We start from the raw sequence: 18,596 nt of genomic DNA, 5'->3' as shown, positions 1-18,596 counted from the left end.
TCCTCGTGTGTACACAACAGGCATGTTACTGACCCAGCCGTCTCCTCTTGCATTTGTTTTTGTTAACTTCTGCAAGATTCCATCACATAAGTTTGTATACAGACTCCAATCACTTGATGAGTGACCACTAGAAGAAAAGGCATCGGCGAAAAGAATAGAGGTTTGTTTTCCCTGTGGTTTGCTGGCATTCATCTCAGATTCTTACAGACCCCTCTGCCTACTCAGACACTTCAAAGAGAAAGGCCTCCTGAGACTAGCTGGTTCAGGAAGGTGGATGCAGATGTCAGTTCTAAAGCACTGTAACTGTACCCATTCTCCTCTCCAGTTTTTGAGAAACCTTGTCTCAAAAAAAAAAAAAAAAAAAAAAAAAAAGCAGGCTGGGCAAGCCAATAAGCAGCGCTCCTCTATGTCCTCTACGGCCTCTGCATCAGCTCCTGCCTTCAGGTTCCTGCCCTGTTTGAGTTCCTGTCCTGACTTCCTTCAGTGATGAAGTGTTTAAGCCAAATTAACCCTTTCTTCCCCAACTTGTTCTTTGGTCATGGTGCTTCGTTGCAGCCATAGGAACCCTAACCAGGACAGCCCCGGGCCCACTAGTGTGCGCATGCGTACACCCTCAGGGACACACTGGGGAGCCTGGGTCTGGTGAAGGTGCTGGGCTCATTTTAATGAGAATGCCCCCCAAGAGACTCTTACTGGGAAGAGTTCGTCTCCAGTTGGTTGAACTGTTGGGGAAGGATTTGGAGATGGGGCTTTACTGAAGGAGATACGTCATCGTGGGGGAACACGGTGAGGCTTCCAAAGCTTCCTGCCACCCCGCAGTGCGCTCTTTGCCTCGCGGCTTTGAGATGTGAGCTTTGAGCTGTTCCCGCCACTGTGTCCGCTCTTTGCCATGACGGACTCGAACCCTCCAGTTAAACACTCTCTCTTTCTCCCCCTCTTTTGTCCACACACCTTTGCTTTGCAAGTGTTCACTCTAAAGAGTCATTGGTCTGGCTCGAGGCCTCTAGTTTTCCCTCACTGGCACTCCTTTTTGGATATCCTGTTGTTTGGTGCCCTGTGTCGTGGCAATTCTGCGGCTTTGGCCACTTCATGTGCTCCCACAGATCCCAGACGGGGTGGGTATTGGGGTCGGTCAACTCACAACCCTGGTTCTAGGCCTGGAGAGTTGCAGGGTTGGTCGGCAGCCAGTTCTCCCCCGTCCTCACCACCAGGGGGAGCTCTCCAGCATTGCCCTGGCTAGTTCACCCCTTGCAGCAGTGAGCAAAGTTCCGGGCGGTTCTCCTGCTTTCACAGCCTCCCTCGGGGTCAGCCCTCCCTCACCTACCCCATCAGGGCCAGCTCTACTGTGTGGCCCAGGGGAGGTGCAGGGACCACTCTCCCGAGTGCTGCCGCTGGTAGGGCAGTGATAGCGCTCCTGCTCTCACGACCTCAGGGCCAGCTCTCCCGCCTGCCACAGGCTGTGAGGGACAAGGGGAGGGGCGGGCATCTCTCCCCCGCCCACATCACCACATGGCAGATGAGGGGCGTGGCCAGATTCCCCATGCTCATGTTCTCGACCGGCTCACCTGTATACAAACACACACACACACACACACACACACACACCACCCTCATTCTCCCCCATTCCCCCTCCCCCTCCCAGCCCCCGCCCATCCCCCATCAACAGGGATCAGCCGCGCTGTGCCGTTCAGACAGGTGCAGGGATGCTTTCCTGAGTGTTGTAGCTGGTAACGGGGAGGGTCAGCTCCTTTATCAGCTGGAGGCAGTAGGGGCGAGGGCGGAGGGCATCTTTCCCTTGCCCCCTCCACCACACCACAGATGAGGGAGGCGGTACCAGTTATGCCCCTCTCATGACCTCCGGACTGGCTCACTCGTGCCCCTGTCTACAGGGTCAGCTCTGCTGTGTCGCTCAGGTCAGGGGCAGGGCCCGTTCTCCCTAGTGCTGAAACTGGGGAGGGTTGGGGTCAGGTCCCCCACCTACTGCAGGTGGTGAATGGTAAGGGGAGGAGGGCCTCTTTCCCTCACCCATGCCACTACCACATGGCAGACAAGGGGGGCGTGACCTGCTCTCCCATTCTCATGCCCTCCGAGCCAGTTCACCCCTGGCCCTGCAAAGTAGAGGGTAGCTCTACTGTGCTGCCCAGAGAGCCGCAGGACCCTGTCTCCTGAGTGCTTCAGCCTGCGAGGGGCAAGGCCAGGTCTCCCTCGTGTTGCAGCCAGCAAGCGGCTGACAACTCTGTGCAGCCCTCTTCCCTCGGCCTCCCGTGGTATCGGGAGCCACTGACACCAGCACAGACCATGACTGCATCGGGGCCATGAACCCAGACATGGACCCCGGCAGCAGCCTTGGCCAAGACATCATCGCCATGGCCCTGGGTGGCAATCAAGCTACCCACCTTAGCACGCTCCTCACTGCTTTCACATCTTCAGATCTGCCTCTGTCCACAGGACACGAACCATTCTGTCTTTCTCTCTCATACCATCCCATACATTTGCCCACCATAACAGTGTCAATCGGCTCAGCACCACAGGGCACTGGAGCGGCCATGTTTTCTCCTCAGAGCCAGGGGGCAATCTTCATGTGGGTCTCCTTGTCCTGCTCAATCCGTCATGGTGCTGGGCAGGACCATGCTTCCTCCTTGGAGCCTGGGGCAGTCCACCCAACACTTTCTTTTACAAGTTGCCTTGGTCAAAGTATTTTATCACAGCAATAGAACAATGACTAATACAGATGATTGTACCAAAGAGTTGGCTAATGCTGTGACGGCCCTGACATGTCAGTTTTGAGTGAATGTGGAAGATGTTGGGATTGTCGACCAGAGGAGATGGAGTGACTGGGTCTGAAAAGTAACCTCCTCGGGGAAGGTATTTCCTGGGCTAGTGTGCACCGTTCCTCTGGTGCCTTCTGCATGATCCTTCTGACCCTCAGCCCCATGGACTACCCAAACAGAACTGTGAGCCACCGCCATGACCATCCTCAAGGGTTAGTGTGGTTCAGTGCATCTTAGTATTGTCAAGTGTGAGTCTCACCAGTCAGGTTTGGGTCCCTTTCAATAAATATTTGCTGAGCCCGCCTTATAGGTCCTTGTTACACGTCTGCTGCTCACAGTCCTCCACAGCAGGGGTCGTCTGGGAAGCAGTCAGAATGCAGATGCTCAGGCTTTCTGCTGGAGCTTCTACAACACAGCCTGTACCTCAGCGAACTTCAGGTGGTTTCTATGGATGTTAAAGCTGGGAGTCCATCACATGAGTAACACAGAGAAGGGGAGAGAGCACCCATTTAGAAGTTCACATCCTAATTGGGAAGATAGGGCTGACAGGCGTGAAACAATGGGGCAGAATGCAGGTGATCATCACCAAGCATGTTCCGGTGACTAAGTCATTCTTTAGCTATGCACGGTCACTGAGACTCAATGTCTCCATCTGTAAAATGGGGACAGGTTTCCTGTCTACCTTAAAACAGAAGACGGGAAAGTGCCACAATGCCGCAAGGCACTTTTTTATGATACATACTCTGGATGCTAGAGAAATTCAGAGATGAGAAAGCTCAGGACACTTGGAATAGTGTTGAAAAAAAAACCAGCCAAGAGGGCAGGGGAGACTGGAAGTTTGGAGCCAGGCACTAGAGGAAAACAAGATGGAAAAATGTGCACTCTGACCAGGCTCCAGACCTGACCACAGGGAGCACCCACTGACCACCACCCACCAGCTGCCTCCTGACAGCCTGCAGAATGTCAGCACCACAGGTCTCAGACACACAGTGTCAACGGGTGCTTTGCAAAGGACACAAAACCAGCAGATGTGGTCTTTGTGGCGAAGCTGGCAAGAAGCCCAGTTATTGCAAATCATCGCTGTGGTTCAAGGTACAGGGGAGAGGACGTTTTGTCATTTTGCAGGGCTAACCTGTGAGCATGCCCAGACACTGCAAGCAAAGAATGGGAGAGGTAGGAAATCAACGGGTGAGTTCATGGGCCATGGTTCTGGAAAATTCTTGTAAGCCTTTCTATATAGTAGATTTTTTTTTTCATTTGTCCCATGCTTATGTCAGGAAGGGGCTATTGCTTTCTCATAAATGAGAAAAAAAAAAACAACAAAACATATCGCAGACATGGGATTTGAACCCAGATTGTTCTGCAGTCACCGACTCTCTGGCCTGCCCTGGGCAGTGGGAACAACGCGTGGTTGGACTTTTGTTGTGAAACCGGCTCTCCAACTCGCTGATGGCTGCCATGCTTGCCCTGAGCTTCTCCAGAGAAATGCTGTCTTCTGGCAGGAAAAGATAAAAACGACTGATACACATGAGTCACCGCACTCGCTCTGATTAACGATGATGCAAGAGCCAGATGCAGAAGGAGAGGGGCCTCCAGACCTCGCTTCTAGGCTGTCCTGACTCTGAGCTGCAAAGAATCTCTGCAGCTAAACTCCTTTGTGCTCGAGATCCTTCTAAATGAAGAAATGAAATCTGGGATGCACGCAAGCTCTAAGATAATGGAGCTAAGAGAGGCCGAACAAATGCACGTCCTAATGATCTAAAACCGTACAGCAGAACAAGAAAGGGGGTTTACAGATCACAGAGAGTGTAGCTCTTTGCTTTCAAACTCAGCTTCTCTGGGGAGTCGAAGCAGTTTCCCACCTGCTGAGATGAATCACAGCAACTTCAGCTGTAAACTCAGTCATACTAGGTGTTCAGCTTCTGCCCTCCTGATCCTGGGAAGGCATCAGTGAACTTTTCAAAATGGCTAGACCTCAGTAGATGTCTTCTGTTGGTCTGGACACGATACAACGACTATTTGATTAAAATAAGCCTTGAACCACAATGCCGCCACACTGTGAGCAAGCCACCCAGCCATCCCACAAGAGCAATCTCTTCATGGTGCAAGGGAAAGATGTCAACCCTGATCACACTGAAAACAGATCATTCCCAAAGCCCAACAGAAAGAAGTCAGCTTTGGTCAGGGATCTGGGTGGGCCATTACTGGTAGCTCTCAGTGTGGATGGCGTGATTCCCTGTTTAAAAGAAGTTCAGCTGACCTTGAGATTCGAACAGAATACAACCAATAGACTCCTGCATTTTCTTTTTGAATAGACTTTAATTGACAGCCAAGTGGGAAAAAAATGCAGGTTACATTTTTAGTATTATCATTAATACACTGTAAGATTGACATCCACACAGTGATGTATCTAATATCCATACACCTCCTAATTTTAGTTGACAAAGAGCACATCATATATACATATATATTTACACAGTATTTCAAGCAACTGTAAATAATAAACTCCCTCCCTTTAAAAACAACAACAACAACAACACACACTCCTTTAAACAATGGATTTCCTCACAATAATATATCTTTTTTTCCCACATACTTGCAGAGTCACAGATACTTAAGTTACTTAAGAACAGTCTTCCCAGTGAAGATCCTGGACCAGCCCCTAGTTTCCTTTAAAGTCATTTTAATTTTTACAACTTGCAACCACATAGCCAGTGTGGTCTTTACACTCTAAAGATACCCCAGATGATGGAAATGAGTTCTTCCACCCCTTTTGCATGAAAAGGAAAGTACATCTCTGAAGATGTTCCTAATTACAACTAAAAAATAAATCAAAAACATTTTTCAAAAAAAAAATCTCAGTTCTTTAAACATTATCTCTTAAGAGCACAGTGCTAATGTTAACAATGAATAACTGAACAGGAAGGCTCCTCAGGTTTCTATACAGAGGTTCTGGTTAATTCTAATCCACTATTCAGTTACTTGAAACCTATGAGCTTTGAAAGCCGCCTGGTAGAATTTCTGCCTTCCAGGATTCCAGGTTTGCAGCCTGACCTCTGGAATTCTCGGCGATATTTGCCCCCTGGTGCCTTGCCCTCTGATTTATTTCTTTCTAGGGCTGTTAGTGAAGGTTAACCACGACAAGGTTTACATTAGCAGACACATACACATGCCCTGGCCTATAAATACCCCATGATGGAAAATGGAACAATCGCTCCAATGCTGGTGAAAATGTGCAGAATGGAGAAGAGGAAGGTAGGGGACATTATTAACAATGGCTCTTCGAACAGTGGAAAACTCAGACCCAATGGCAATGTGCTTTCAACTAACAAGACATCTTGAGCCATTTTTTTTTTCCAGGCCTGTGAGTTGGCCAAGAGTAGGCGGAGCACAGACTACTTCCGGCAAACCTGATAGGATGTGGTCAAACACGTGTGCTGTCTGGGGAGCTGGATGACGATCCACTATCGCGTCCTTTTGTAGGTGAGTGGGGAGGAATTTCGAAATCAGATTTGGAATCGGTTTGCACACTGTCCTGCCTGGGATGCCGAACTGTCCCCCGGTCGGTCGGAGCCCTCAAAGCGCCAGCTGGAGTTTGGTCATGTTTCTCTGGTGCATGTTGTGGTGGCGGACTAATTCGTCTGACCGCGCAAACTTTTTCTGACAGCTGTGCCAGCGACAACTGAAGGGCTTTTCACCTGTGGACACAGTTGCCAGTTAGAGACGCGTGCGGCAGCGTGACCGGGCGCAGGTTCAACTATCAAAGGCCCGAGTTAAATCACCACAAGACACCTGCCCTGGACTCCCGCGGGTCGTTCCCTAAGCTAACCAACTGGCTGGCTCTTCACTGGCAGCCTGAGATTAGCAACGCCTTTTGAGGGCTTGCAAACCGGAAGCACTGTAAACATAATAAAATGGAAAATTTGGGAAATGAGAGAGAAGTCGAGTTTGTGGAAATCTGAGCGACTCATAAATTAAGAGGGCTTAGGAAACCTCTGTTCCATCTCTGAGAACACTCCGTGACAGATGCCAATGTCTCCCTGTCGCTGTCTAGGTGGGATCTGAGCTGCAAGGGTCTGAACCACTCCCCTGGAGACTGTTGATTGGTGGCTGCTCTGGACCACTGCCCTAGATACTATTGATTTAAGGGCTGGTCAGCAATCGATCTGGGACTGAAGCTTTACCATCTCTATACGGATGATTTAAAATAAATCGTGGGTACAAGTTTGTATCCTATTTGATTCTTTTCAGGGCAAAGGATGACTCAGAACCGAGCTGTGTGGGAGGGGAGATTCTAGTTGCAACACTGGTTCGCCGTACGATTAAGACTGTTCCATCTCAGGAGCTCTCATTCTCACTAAAGACAGTAAATAGCTTGTATGTAATGCTGAACATACAGGCATCGCTCATAGAGGTATATTCATTGCCTTGTATATTTCTTAAAACAGCCTCACAAAGAAATGTTATCTTCACTCTACAGATGAGGTTGCATGGCTATTGCAGACATATCCAGGCAGGATTCAAACTCAGGGGGTCTAATCCTGAAACCTACCCTCATCCCTGTATCACACCCCTCCCCCCAGGGCTTGCTGAGGAAATGGCTCAGGGGCTAAGCCCTGTGCCGTCTGGAGGCTCTTCCCAGGGTACTGATAGTCCCACTGAGAAATTCCTCAAGAAATGTGCTGTTTTGAGGCCAGACTGGGTGGCTGATCAACTATGGCATTTGTTGGTGGCACAGGTTTGCAGGCAATTAGTGTGCAGGGGACAATCTCCAGACTATGGGCTTGGGACTAAAAGACAATATATCAAAAATGCCTGAAGAAGGAGAATAAGACTCATATCTCTCCAACACTGGGGCACGGGTGCTTTGGTGATATCCTAAGGTATAACCTGTCTGTGCTGAGGACTGGGAACTTCCCCGGAAACTTACAATGCCATGGCCTTCTCACTGTCCATCTGCTTTTCCTGATCTGGTTCCTGCCTGCCACTCTTACCTCCTCATGGGCACTTTTCAACTCTTTCTCATATTGGTCCCCTCAGTGGCACCCAGCTTGGCTCTTCCGGCTGCCTCCTCATGGGCACTTTGCAACTCTTTCTCATATTAGTCCCCTTAGTGGGACTCAGCTTGGCTGTTCTGGCTCCTTCTCCTCAATTCCCTGGCTTCTCGGGCTGGCTATCTAAACACGTCCCTCTCGGGATGAGGTGGGGCAGGCAGTCACCACTGAGATCGCTATCCAGTTGCTCTGTGGCTCTGGGCAAATCAATTAATCACTCCCCATCACAGACTCATCTGTTAATGAGGATTAAAAACAGCTACCCTACTCTTCTTCCGAGGATGCTGGAAAGATGAAGAGCTCCCCTGCGAGACAGCTCTGCTTCCTAAGGAAGCGCGCGTACCACAGGGCGGTGCCATTTCCACTAAGAATCTCATCAGCTTTGTGGACAAGCACAGTGCTTCGGCAGCCTGTGGCTACACCAACGCCCATTCTCCTCCCTGTGCTGCTGTAAAGGAAAGCTAGCCACGAGTTTGTGCTAATCTAGCAGACACCCAGACTCCTCGCAAGGCTCTAGGCGCATACTCTCCAGTCACGGCTGTAAAACAAGAGCTCGCAGAAGAAAAGAACGTCTTGAATTTCTGATCATGCTGTAAGGTTGATCTTTCAGTAATACAGCAAACTGGGGGCAGTGGGGATCAACTTATCTTCCCGCCTTTGTTCTGAAACCCCTGGACATTCTCTTCCCATCTCTTTTCTACTCAGTGTTCTCTGACCCTTTTGCTGAAAAATATTATCATTAATCATGTAAAAGTAGCTAGACATTGCCTTTCTCTAAATGGATTCTCAACTCTAGAATTCCTACGTAATCTCATTACAGTTTCATTAAACAGTAGCTTAAAAAAATAATGAAAAATAAATGTGAAGAAAAGTTTACGCACTTGTTTTACCTGTATGAGTCCTGGTGTGGGTCTTCAGGTGGTCGGACCGGGAAAACTTTCGCTGACAAGTTTTACACTGGAATGGTTTCACACCTAAACGGACAGAGAAGGTCTAGCCTCGGCCCTAACAATGAGGGGCACAATGAGACACATAAGGCCGGCTTGCTGGCAGCTGGAGAAGCCGGGTGTATCCATCACATCGGCCAGATCTGTGTCTACCTGGACCTCACATTTCCTTGGTTCCCAGGCCCAGCAGAAGTCACCTGGTTCTGTATAGCAACCTCCAGGTGCTGCACTTGACTTGGGAAAAAACATTTCCTAACCACAAACATCCAGTTCTCACCAGCAGACAAGGGTTAGAGACTGAGAAAAGTGGATCACTGCAAACTGGCTCCTCTCCATCGCCCTGGCTCCTAACTGAACATCATCGGATCACCAGCCTGCTGTGGGATCCCCCATGTGCTGTGGTTCTCACGAGAAACAGGAGCTGTTTCCTTTCTTTTCTCTTTCTTTGTAAAGAAAGACTTTTTATTTATGGTGTGTGTATGTGTGTGTGTGTGTGTGTGTGTGTGTGTGTGTGTGTGTGTGTGTGTGTGTGTCATGTGTGTTCAGTGCCCTTGGAGGCCAGAAGAGAGTGTCAGATCCCCTGGAGCTGTGGTTACAAACATTGCCAAATGTGGATGCTGGGAACCAAACCTGAGACCTCTTGAAGAAAAAGTGCTCTTAACTGCCGAGCCATAATCTCCACAGCCCCTCTCCTTTTTAAAAGGCAAGTCTCCAGGTGAGGGGAAGAGAGTTGTAAAATTAAATGGACAGACAGACAGATCAATCACCCTCTCGTCCGTGTTCAACAGTGAAGACAGTCACCAAGTCAGCTCTAACCCAAGGGGCTGTGACTGCTGGCGATGAGAAGTTAACCTACAAACCTGTGTGTCTCCTTTGGTGTCTTTTGAGCTGGTCTGAGCGAGAAAACCTTCTCTCACAGTCCTTGAAGTCACACTGGTATGGTTTCTCACCTTAGGGAAGACACATGTTGTTTCTGAGTACAATGCTAGAAATACAACCTCATCACAGGCAACCCCTCCTAAATGCAGATGAAAGGACCCCCAAATACTCAAAGCACTTTCGGGGAGCTTGTTAGGGTAGTGCTGTAGACTTCCAGGAAGATAAAAATCCCACTTACACACATGCCTATGGATACAGGGAGGAGTGGATGAGGATGCTCTGGTACCACTTACACACATGCCTATGGACACAGGGGGGAGTGGATGAGGATGCTCTGGTACCACTTACACACGTGCCTATGGATACAGTGGGGAGTGGATGGGGATGCTCTGGTACCACTTACACACGTGCCTATGGATACAGTGGGGAGTGGATGGGGATGCTCTGGCACTTAGGATGTTGGATGTGGCACAGTTCACTGGCTGTGAAATAGAGTCAATAATCTGACAACTTCAAAGGGTTCATGAGCAGATTAGACCAGATCATCCATGTAGAAGGGGAAGACTGGTGCCTGGCACTGAGGCAGTGCTCAAAAAATACATGTTAATACAGAGACTACTTAAAGGAATAAAAAAGAAAGAAAAAGTTATGAGTCCTTGGTTGAATCTGAGATAGAATTTTGGATAGACGCGCCTTGAGGCTGGCCTTGTGAATTAAGTGTTCCCTGTTTTACAGCCTGAATAGCTGGTGTTCTCTGCTACTGACTGCTTGTTCTTGGGTCCAACATAAATGACTCCATGGTGGTGAGACACCTCAATTAAACCAGAAGCCGAAGCATCTAGCAAGACTGTTGTCTTTTAGTCTGAGCAGTCAGCAGTAGGATTGTGCAACCCTGGACTCAGAAAGAAGGGCCACACCCCTGTAGCCGAAGGAAAAGTTCAGCCAAACACCGAGAGAAGAGGCCCCTGGAGTGCGCCGAGCTTCTGCAAGTGTCCCCACCTCCTGGAATTCTGAGTCACTGAATTCTGGGATAGAGAGCAAGCTACTGGGAGGTCAGCAGCGTCTGTCCTTCGACAAACAGCTCCGAGCTGCCTTTCCTGCTCGGGACCTCTGATGCTTCCCTGGTTTTTCTATGTGTCTCGTGTAGCTGACCTCACCACTCCCGAGCCCTCCTCACTCAATGCCCTTCATCCTTATGTCTCCATTCCTACCCATCAAAGTGTTAATCACACACCCCTCATAAATGCCATTTGCTCTGCCGTGACACCTTACGGTTTGAATAGGAAAGGTCGCCCACAGGTTCATGCATTTGACCTCTTGGTCTCAAGCTCACAGTGCCATTTTGAGAGGTGGTAGAACCTTTAGGAAGTGAAACCTAACAGGGAAAAGTGGACGTGGCCCTTGAGGCTTCTAGCCTGCCACGTCTGGCTCCTATGCCCTGTCTGCCTCTGCTTCTTGGTCCGGAGATGTGAACAAGCAGCCTCACGCTTCTGTCCCCAAAGGCTTAACGATGCTCCCCCCACCATACCTTCCCTGCTGTGATAAACTGTGAGCCAAATGGCCACGCGTCAGGTGTTCAGCCACAGTGGTGAGAGAAAGACCTAGTACAACCTGCTTGGAAACCTAATGGCCTTCTTTATCACAGAATTAATTCTAGAGCACCTAAGTGTGTGTTTGGACCCACCCTTTAAAGTCTATGACGACTCTGTCCATCAGGCTCTGAGCCATCTGATTGTACTCTCTATCCCAGGCCTGTCTTCCCTGCTGAAGATGCTGATGGTCCCTCAGAAGTAACACTGCCACTTATTCAGGCCTAGAGACACGGGGTCCTAGGCTACAGCTCCTGTAGTACAATTTGATTCCATTTCCTCTAGGCTTAAGAATTGTACAGTGTGGGCATTATCATCTTCATTGTCCACACAAAGTACTTGGAGCTCAAAGGGATGTTGAGCAATTGGCTCAAGGTCTCACCAGTTGGCGGTGAATTCAACGTCCAAGGGTGCGTCACCTTCCTTCTATGGCACTTGCTTTCCACCACCCCGCTCTGCTTTCCTGAAGATGGCTTACTGAACTCTTTAATAAAGGATGGGAAACCAGCATGCAAATAGCCCTGCACTTTGGCCAAGCACCCTGGCCTGACCTTTGAAAGTGCCCGCCTTCCATCCCACAAGTCACCTGTGTCCTTAGCAGCATGAGAGCCCAGAACGGAAGCTCCCAAATCACCGTCACTCAGGTCTGGACAGGGGACACACTTACCAGTGTGCTTCCGGCTGTGCATCTGTAAGTGGGACAGCTTAAAATATCTCTTATTGCAGCCCGGGTAAGCACACATGAAAGGACGTTTCTCACTGGTCTCAGATGCTGACCGGACAAGAGTTGGGGCCACTCCAGACACACGCCGCACATCCTACAGGCAAAATAGAAGAGGAATGGAGGCCTTGTGCCACACATGAACATTCATGTCAGTTCCATGGGAAACTGAGTACTGAAATATATCAAAAGAAAAAAAGGCAGGTATGGTATGAAACCAAAAGAACGTTTGCCTCCATACCCTGGATGCCTGTGGCAGACATCACTAATGGATGATAGATTAGGAAATTCTATAATGCGGTGTTCTTATGTCATTACTGCTGATCACCAGAACTTGGATTTGAAATGAAGCCTCTTTGGGGTCCCTGATACAAACCTCTAGAGAGGAAGCATCAGTGTCTGGAAAAGTTCCCAGTCTATCTCTCACTTGTGACAGTGAGGTCTAGAATCCAGAGTACCAGACTGTGTGTATGCAGTTGGAGACTTGACCATGTGATTATGGACTCAATAAGAAAATGGATGAGAAAGTTCTTAGTAGAGAAAGACATGAGACACTGAGTGAGGCCCAGACTGACCTGAGCTTCACATATCAATAGATGACAAAGAAGTCTCTGGATTTGGGGCCTCTGAGTCCACCAGAATGCTGTAGTATAATCTGTGTATTCTTCAGCAGTGACACAGGAAAACACTGGAAGCTATCGGCCTTCTGTGTTCTTCCCATGTCCTTCCCACAACACTTACTGGTCCCTGTCACCCAGCAGGGAAGGCAAAAATCCTTTCTTGACTTCAGGCTCAATGGTTCCTGGATAGCAAGATGGTTCCTCCTTGTTCAGTTACAAATGTGTTGTCAGGACCAAAGAGATGGACTGCTGACTGACCCAGGAACACATCTGTGAGGGTATAAAGACCTGGAACAACCTCTAAGACAGCGGTTCTCAACCTTCCTAATGCTACAACCCTCTAACACAGTTTCTCATGCTGTGGTGACCCCCAACCATAAAAATATTTCATTGCTACTTCAAAACTATAATTTTGTTACTGTTACGATTCATAATGTAAATATTTGATATGTTAACTCAAGGGGTCACGATCCACAGATTGAGAACCACTGCTCAACAACTTCCTATCCCATGTGTCTTCTGATCTACCCACACTCACATTCTTGTTCCTAGTTCACCTGCCTTGCCCTGAGAGGGTGCTTTCTTTCTTGTAAGAAAAAGCTCAAAAGTGTCATACCATAAACACTATTGGTATGTCATAGTATGTCAACCATTTGCCTTTCTTCCAGGGTTAATGGTAGTAGTATACAAGTAAATGGTAGGCCAGTGGTTTGTTTGGCATATTCTAGAAGAAAAAGAGTAAGCAGGGAAATAACATCTACAGGGAGTGAAGTCTGTAAAGGCCCCGATAGTGGATCTGATAAACTGAGTCTGATGGGACGGAAGGTGAATTCAGTCTCTTTTAGCTTTCCTCATCCTACATGAAGAATATGTAGGACTAAAGACTGAACAGCAGCTACCACTGTCAGTCTGCAGTCTGGCAAAGGATGCTGGTGATGTCTGTTGCGAGACTCTCGGATGAAACTCTGTCCCATCTCCACATTTCTGTGGCTCGTTTATTTATCACCATAGAAAGGCTTGGGATGACAGAGCACACTGATTTTCATGAAGTGGAGCTCCTTGCCCATATCACACAGGACCCGGCCCTCATGCAACTTATTTCCAGGGTCTTAACTTCCCTTGAAAAGATACACTAGTCATTTTTCTTGTGGCGGTCATTGAGTTGGGTTTAGAAGTCATAGATGGGAGTCCTTGGTAATTGTGGTTCTGACCACCCAAAAGAGGCTTGGGATTGGGGTGGGGTCTCCCCTGAATAACCTACATTCTCTGAGACTCTCTGCTCACCCTGGAGACCTCTCTCTCCTGTTCTTCTAATAAACAATATTAATGAGCAAACTAAAGATTGTGGAGCCCAATAAAATGTATATCACACACCTCAGCTCCCACCTACTAGCTATGTGGTTTAGACGAGCCTCTTGTCTTCTCTCTTCGGTTTCCCCAACTACAAAATGTCTACCTCTTAAGTGTGCAGTGGGGCCACATCAGAGAACAATGGCCATGCAAAGGAATCATAAACGCCCATTGCTAAGTCAAAGAAGTTAGCCTGAAAATGCAACGGAGTATCCAACATTCTGAGAAAGGGGCAGTGGTTGTTGGGGAGAGAGAGGGACTGGAAAGGGCCATGATGTACAGGTGGTGGAGTATGAGCATTTTTGAGACAGTAAAATATTCCATATAATAATAATAGAAATAATAATAAATGACATTATATGTGTATCAAATCCCATAGGACTACACAACAAAGCGATGCAGTTAGCAACGATACACCAACATCCACTGTAACAACTGTAGCACACCGGGGGACATTATGTGAACGTGATAGCAGGAGCACCTAGGAACACTAAGGTTTCTGTGCGTATTTTGTGTAAACCTAGAAGCTAGATAAAGTCCGTGTTTTTAAAGGCTGTGTCTAAATCTCACTTCATAGAACATGAAGTGGAGCCATAAGTGGACATGTTCATGCTGTTATCAACACTAGGCAAGACAGTCCACCTTTGAGCACTTGACAATACAGATCAAATCTTAGAAGTCAAGGGTCCAGGTCACCAATTCAAGCGCAGATGACCCACAGACAAGCGTTGTACCGCCCACCGTGGAGAAGCAGAACTAATAATAAAGGAGGAAAGGACGGGCTTCTGCAGGCAGTAGCTTGGTCAGCCAAGACAAAATCTCTGCAGGGGTAGAAGAAGGGAGAGCCTTGCTACCTCCACTCCCATGGAAGAGGAGCGTCTCTGATGGCCAACGCTTGCCAGGACCAGATGGTCATCAGCAGAGGCTGCATGAGCAGAGGAAGAGGCAGGGAAGGCAGCCCTTGGCTGGGCATGCTAGCACTCACCTGAATGCCTCGGAAGACGCCATGGGTGTGTATTCTGTACTGGGCACCACAGAGGATGGGGGTTGTGTGGGTCTCACTCTCATACCCTGTGCTGTGGCTGCAAACAAAAGGTTGAAGTTGATTCAGGGCCACCTTTTGGAAATACTGTGTCTTACCTTCTTCTGTGGGGTCACTCTGGAACAGAGCTCTGTGAAAGCAGAAGCCTTTCCATCGATGTGTTAACCACCTTTCAGCCACCACTCCCCCCCCAAAACCAAAATTCGCCCCCAGAGGCAAATTGTCTGGGTCTGTGCTTTATTCAGACAAGCCAAGAAAAGCCACAGAAGCAGGAGCTCATCCCAGGCAAGTTGTTTACCATCCGAGCAGCAAGCCGACAGTGTGAGTATCTCAGGAATGAGCAGAATGCCTCAGGCTTCATGTGAAGTACACTGGGGTTTTGTCAGCACCTCATGACTCAGTTCTTACCAGATAGCACCAAGAAAGTGATGACATTTACAAGAAGAGATGTCACGTCCTCAGAAGGAGGTGGGGGGGGGGGTGCGCGTCTATGGCTCCACTCAGTCCACTGATCAGTTTTCCAGATCAAGTTAAGCGTGTGTGTGTGTGTGTGTGTGTGTGTGTGTGTGTGTGTGTGTGTGTGTTCCTGTGTGTGCATTATATGTGAATTTGTATTTGGAGGGCCTGAATAGACATCCTGTGTCTTCCTTGGTCTCTCTCCACCTTATTTTTTTGTGACAGGGTCTCTCACCCAACCTAGACCTCACCAGTTCAGCTAGGCTGGTCACACAGTGATCCCCAGGGACCCCTGTCTCCACTTCCCTAGTGCTGAGATTACAAGCACACTTGGATTTTTACATGGGTTCCGGGAGGTTGACCTGAGGTCCTCATGTTTGCATACTGCCTGAGCCATTTCCCCTCCCCCAGATTAACTCTTTGTGACCATCGATGAGTGCTGGACAATTGTCCTTCATTCCAGACTGACTCACCTCCTAGGAAATGCATTGCTCTGGGGTAACAAGGCCTGAGGGACGTGGAGCCTCAAAAAGAACAACCTGAAAAGCCAGAATGTTCTGCTCTGCAAAGACTCTCTCCTTCGGTTACAGGCCTGGAATCTTTTCTACAGGGATTTTATTTCCAATCTAGCTAGCACAAAAATTCTAGCCCACACTGGCTGGCAATATATCAGAATTATATTGAGAGTCATTGTGGGGATGGTGATGAATCAGCTTTCATGCACATCTCTGTGAAAGGAGGCAGCTACTTCAAAAATACCTAGAAGTCACACATACACACACACACACACACACACAAATAGCTAAAGGTGGCCATATTACTCAGAAATCCTAGGTGTATTCCTAAGAGAAATAAAAGCAGATGTCAAAAAAAAAAAAAAGATGTTTTATATACCAGAAGCGTTCTTTATTCTCAAAAGCCAGAAATTAGAATCAACTCACCTATCAACTGACGGAATAAATAATGAAATATGTTCCCACAGTGGAGTGCTATTTGGCAACATAGGAGTGAAGTATTGACATGCTATAGTGAGTTTAAGAACAAAGGCACAAAGACCATATGCTGCAGAATTCTACTTACAGAACATGCTCAGGGCAAGCCAGTCACGAGAAAGTAGCCAACTGCTTGGTTGCCTGGGACAAACTGAGTTGGGGAAAACATGGGAGTGATTACTGAAAATGTCCTACCTATGAAGGAATGGTCACAGAAGTCTGGAACTTTATTAGAACCGTTGCATTGTACGCTGTAAGTATGGGAACTATATGGCACGTAAAATCAATAAAGCTATTTTGGAATGTTTCATAGCAAGCTGAGCATGGCAGTGCACACCTATAATCCCAGCACTTGGGAGATGGAGACAGAAGGATCAGGGGTTTAAGACTAGCCTAGGCTACATGAGACCTTTCTTCAAACAAACAAACACACAAAATGATAACCATAATAAATTTTGTAGTAGCATCGTTAAAGGTCTCCAAGTAAAATCAACTGACTGTCAGGCTGAGACCCTGCCCCTCTGCCTCCGCTGCTCCGGCGTCTTGGATCCCAGGGCATAGACAGGTGACCTAGTCCATCAGCCCACTCTGTCTGATGGACTTGGGGAAGGCCTAGGGCTGACTCACCCCTAACTCCCCAGGGGAAAGAATTCCTGGAAGAGAGAAGTGTTTGCCAGGAAGGCTGTAGTGTCCACAGAGCCCAGGGCCACAGCAGCTGTGGGGTTTCACACTGAGTTCTGGCTCAGGCATTTTGGAAAGAAGGGTCTGTCTTCTTTGGACTGTTTGGGGAGGGAGGTGACTATTCTGCTCTCCTAGCCTACTACACCATGTCTGTATATGCCGAGTCAAGTGGACAGGGAGCCTCAGAGAGCTAAACCAGGGTCAAACATGCAAAAGTTGGGGCATCTCAACTTTTTTTTCTCAAATAGCATCTGCCTTTCTGACCCTCAGAATGTGCTCAGTAGGGAAGTGGGAACTGTTCCAAACACTGGGAGAGAGCGGGGGCGGGGGGTGTCAGGGAGGGAAGTAACATTGACTATGGTAGCACAAGAGGAGAGGGCCAGAATGGGCAATGGGACACTGTGCCTCAACAGCCTGGAGATGCTTGTTTTACTCAGCTCCACCATCGACAGGGAGCCAAATTGTGACTTGCACATTTTCTTTCTTTTTTTTTCTTTAATAATTTATTTAACTTTATTTTACGTGCATTGGTGTGAAGGTGTCAGATCCCCTGGAACTAGAGTTACAGACAGTTGTGAGCCGCCAGATGGATGCTGGGAACTGAGTCCTCTGGAAGAGCAGCCAGTGCTCTAAACAACTGAGCCGTCTCTCCAGCCCCTACTTGGATGTTTTCTTGAGCTGAGAGGCATATATGTAGGAATCTGAACTACTCTTGAGCTCTGTTACAGGGTGGGGAGAATTAACAATCGGTACCAACAGCTGTTCTCTGGGTATTAGCTGATTTCATCAAAGGTAGAAATAGGGAGCAAGAAAAACAGATTTTCGTCAGGATACTTGTCCAGTGACAGAAAGTGTCAGTCACTCAAGAGAACAACTTTGAGCACTGGTCCTCAGGGCCTCATGCAAGCCAGTGAACAAAAGAAGTCACTAGAAACAAGACCACACCTGCCCCTACTGCTAAGTTCTTCTGCCAAGTCTGTAAATAAAAAAACACTTGGTCCCTGTCTTCTTGCTTTTATGTCCCCATGGGATGAACACTCATACCATCACCACATGGTAGAAACCCTGTAAGCCAGCTTGCTTTCCAGTGTGGTCTTCCCAGAACACCAAGTTCAATACATGGGCATTTAACTAGAGTGCTTGTGTGTGCTCTCTCTCCCTCCATCTTCCTCTCCCTCTCTCTCTCCCTCCACCTTCTTCTCCTTCTCCTTTCTCTCTCAACAAGGAAAGGAAAGCCAGCTGGCTGTCTTGAGCCATAGATCAAAAAAGGTAGAAGCACCTAGGAAGGTCATGGCTTCTTCCCTACTCAACGAAGGAATCTCTTCTAGTTCACGGCCATGACTGGTGGCTAGCTTTCATGATGACCATTTCATTTGGGGTCAGTTGGCTGAAACCTCCCTTTTTGCTGCCTTCTGGTGAACCATAAAGTGTGTGTTATTATATCACAGCCATTTCTGTGTATCCCTTCTGTTCAATGCTAAACTTGACCTTGAG

General features: G+C 48.1%; 1 protein-coding gene across 8 annotated transcripts in view; it reads right to left on the bottom strand.

Moving 5' to 3' along the window:
• Nucleotides 1–5,070: 5,070 nt before the first annotated feature.
• The window catches only part of Wt1 (WT1 transcription factor), a 48,794-nt gene continuing 35,268 nt past the window's right edge, over nucleotides 5,071–18,596 (bottom strand). For 5 of the 8 annotated variants that reach the window (XM_028877880.2, XM_028877881.2, XM_028877882.2 and 2 more), the window contains 5 exons: nucleotides 14,917–15,013; nucleotides 11,908–12,058; nucleotides 9,633–9,722; nucleotides 8,707–8,799; nucleotides 5,071–6,469 (listed from right to left, as the gene is read on the bottom strand). In XM_028877880.2, coding sequence (XP_028733713.1) covers nucleotides 6,348–6,469; nucleotides 8,707–8,799; nucleotides 9,633–9,722; nucleotides 11,908–12,058; nucleotides 14,917–15,013 — 553 coding nt within the window. In that variant the 3' untranslated portion in view covers nucleotides 5,071–6,347. Of the gene's footprint in view, nucleotides 6,470–8,706; nucleotides 8,800–9,632; nucleotides 9,723–11,907; nucleotides 12,059–14,916; nucleotides 15,014–15,071; nucleotides 17,607–18,596 lie in introns of those variants that run through there. The other 3 variants (XM_037205073.1, XM_028877883.2, XM_037205076.1) reach the window with 3 other exon arrangements.

Source organism: Peromyscus leucopus, chromosome 4 (assembly GCF_004664715.2).
Source record: "Peromyscus leucopus breed LL Stock chromosome 4, UCI_PerLeu_2.1, whole genome shotgun sequence".
Taxonomy (NCBI): Eukaryota; Metazoa; Chordata; class Mammalia; order Rodentia; family Cricetidae; genus Peromyscus; species Peromyscus leucopus.
This window is presented reverse-complemented; position numbering and strand designations above follow the sequence as displayed.